This window comes from Notothenia coriiceps, unplaced genomic scaffold (genome assembly GCF_000735185.1).
Source record: "Notothenia coriiceps isolate Sejong01 unplaced genomic scaffold, NC01 NC01_scaffold00012316, whole genome shotgun sequence".
In the NCBI taxonomy this organism is placed as follows: domain Eukaryota; kingdom Metazoa; phylum Chordata; class Actinopteri; order Perciformes; family Nototheniidae; genus Notothenia; species Notothenia coriiceps.
In genome coordinates, this window is record NW_011345017.1 from 2,605 (window position 1) to 5,719 (window position 3,115).

General features: G+C 44.1%; 1 protein-coding gene across 1 annotated transcript; it reads left to right on the forward strand.

Moving 5' to 3' along the window:
• Positions 1 to 293: 293 nt before the first annotated feature.
• On the forward strand, positions 294 to 1,150 carry LOC104947303 (cortexin-1-like). The gene has a single exon (XM_010773281.1). It carries the CDS (start codon positions 614 to 616, stop codon positions 992 to 994), a length of 381 nt encoding a protein of 126 aa, XP_010771583.1. The 5' UTR covers positions 294 to 613; the 3' UTR covers positions 995 to 1,150.
• Positions 1,151 to 3,115: the final 1,965 nt, after the last annotated feature.

The window sequence follows — 3,115 nt, forward strand, 5'->3', positions numbered from 1 at the left end:
TATTCAGGGGGTAGCAGCAGCCCCTAGCTCTAATTAGAAAAAAACACATGCACGTACACTGACACACACCTGGTGTTTCTGGCCTCTTGTTTAAACAGCTATACCCAATCTCCACATAAATCACATAGAGGACACTGGCCTTGAATGCGATCTGACACGTGTTGTTTGCTATTGTGACACCCTGATAAACACATTAAAAACATCACACCGCCTCAGGGACGGTTACTCCGCTAAGTAAAGCCATAATTACACTGTTTAAGCACTTCCTAAAAAACATGTGGTGCTGAAAAGTAGTGCACGTTAATTAAAAAGTGTGCATGTGTCACATTGACGGCAGATAGTGACAGCCCATTCTGGGTCACGTCACTTTGACTGACCTAGATTTGAAAATACATTTGGAGGAAGATGTGTGTGCAAGAGGACAGGATACACACATGTTTAGATATAAACACAACACTATCTAACCTTGAAGATATCGTTTGCATTCTTACTTCTTATTTACTACCGAGCAAACCTTTTGTCTAGGCCCTTCACCCAAGAAAAAACACAATACAAACTTCTTATCAGACGTTTTTAAAAGTCTCCAGTTGATTTTCCTTCCTCACCACCCTCGATGAACACCTTCCCTTCCTTCTCCGCCCCTCCTCCCAACACGCCCATCCTCAAGTCAGTGTGTAAGCCGTGCCTTCGGGCCCCGTGGACGATGAACGATGTTCCCACACTTGACTACGAGTTCCTTCTGTCCCCGGCCAGCGCCTCCCTCCCTGGCAGTGCTGGGGGGGGTAGCAGCAGCCCCCCCCTCTCCCTGGGTGGCGTGGACAATGAGCAGCGCACCGCCCTGGCCTTCGTCGGCCTCCTCGTCCTCTTCCTGGTCTTCCTGCTGGTCCGGTGCTTCAGGATCTTGCTGGACCCCTACAGCCGCATGCCTTCATCGTCCTGGACCGACCACAAGGAGGGGATGGAGAGGGGCCAGTTCGGTTATGCACTGGTTTAATGATGTGTGAACAGAAACATATTTCACTGCATCTTAGAGAGCGATTTAGATCTGGGAATGGATCATGCATAATGTTGTGAATGCACTCTAACAGGAGGGGTTTACTGTGTCCTGGTGTACAGTTTTAAAATTATGAATCTGCAGCATAGGGTGACCAGACATCCGGGAAGATTCGGGACTGTACCAAATGATGAAGAGCTCTCATGTATCCTGTCCTATTCGCCCCAAATCTTAGATTCAATTGAGGTGTGTTTTGCTATAGCTGAATACAACATTGAATACTTTGAAACAACTGATGTAAGAAGTAGGGAAAGTACTAATACGACAGTAAAGAAATACTCTCTTAAGTAAAACTCCTGAATTCCTTTTCTTGAATTAGCATCAATTTACACTTAAAGTACCAAAACCAGAAGGTAAAAAGTACAATATACGCTTCCAAATCGTAGTGTAGTAGAAGTATGAACTAGCATAAAGTGGAAATACTTATGTAAGTAAATAGACCTCCAAATTGTACTTAAGTGCTTGAGTACATTTACTAAGTTGCTTCTTAGACTTTGGGGATTTGTTTTGGTGTTTCCCCTCACACATGAATTATGGCTTTCGTAGTTTCATATAGCCTTGCACAGTAGATCTGACGTTTAATTGAACATCTTCGGTGGAAATTAAAGTTCCTTCGCTGACATGGTGCCAGCGAAATAGTTTGAGCAAAAACTGAAGGTACTATACCGTATTAGGAGGAGGATACCCAGAGATCATTGATGCCTTACATGATCCAAACAAAGTCATTGCAACGTCTGCAGGAAATGAATATACTATGATTAATACTAGTGTTCCTTGACACTAAATGTCATGTTCTGGAGGGCATTCCCAACTCTCCTGTTCCCCGAATTACACCCATTATCATCTGGTCACCCTACTGCAGGAAGAATAACAGGTTTGGTTAAACAACAACATGCACACAGCCCACTGGACTCCCTGCGAGACAAACCGCCAGATGTTGCACCATGAAGGACAGAAATAATGAACTGCACAGCTGAGCCTTAACCTGAACCTACTGTTCCCATCCAGCATGTCACAGCACCTCCTTAGGGCTAGGGTCTCCGAACTCCACAGCTTGCCAGTATTTAAACACAAAGCGTGTCTGGGAAGATCCCCTTCACTCACGGTGTAGTTTATAACCTCAAAGCGAGAAAAGGAGTAGAACTTAAAGGGGACATATCAAGGGTAAACTCACTTGTTCAGTGCTTGTGCAGATACATTTGAGTATCTGGAGAGCCTACACCTCTACAAACAGTGAAATAAGACAACCAGAATGTTATTTTGTGGGTAGCTGCACTTATAAAACATGACATTCAGATGTCGCTATACTTCCTATATCACATGGAGATTCATTAAAATATACCTCCCCAATCTGAGTACCTCAACCCACAATTTCAGGACAACCTTTGCAATTGTAGCACTAGCCAATCAGAACAAACTAGGCTTTTCCTGGAGTTGGTCTTAAAGAGACAGGCGCTAAAACGGCACATTTGAGAAGAGGGTAAAACATGTTTATTAAAGAAGCCGATATGAGGAAAATAATGTGTTTTTTTAACATTGAAGCATGTGAACATGTTCTAGTAGAAACCCTGTTTACATGTATGAACCTGAAAATGAGCATGATATGTCCCCTTTAAATGAAGGATTTCATTTTTAAGCAGACGCCCCTTTCTTTGGGACTCTGATCCTGGAGCAGCACTGCAGTTTCATGAACCTTTTAGGCAGGTAGTTTGTGTCTCCATAACATGTTGTCCAGGGACGTGCACAGGTACGGGCTAATGTTGCCCGGGCAACGGCCCTTTTGGCCTTTTTGGCTGACCTGCCCCTCTGGAGAGAGCGAGAGTTTGTTTTTCTTTTTTCTGTTGTGGCCGAATCAACATGATGAGCCCACAATTAGTATTGTAGCGTCTCGCTGCGGGAAACACACTTTGTCAGCGCTGTCATCTGCCGGTGCGTTAAGACCACCTCAGTGTCGGATTTTGGAAACTTGCTTTTGAGTTGTCTCATGGCAGTTAGGGTATAAGGGACAAACCAGGGGACTTTACTTCCTCTTGATACCGTCGGTTATTTACAAAAAAAACA

Excerpts from the sequence above, each read along its gene's own strand:
- LOC104947303 (XM_010773281.1), top strand. The coding sequence starts at position 614 with ATGAACACCTTCCCTTCCTTCTCCGCCCCTCCTCCCAACACGCCCATC.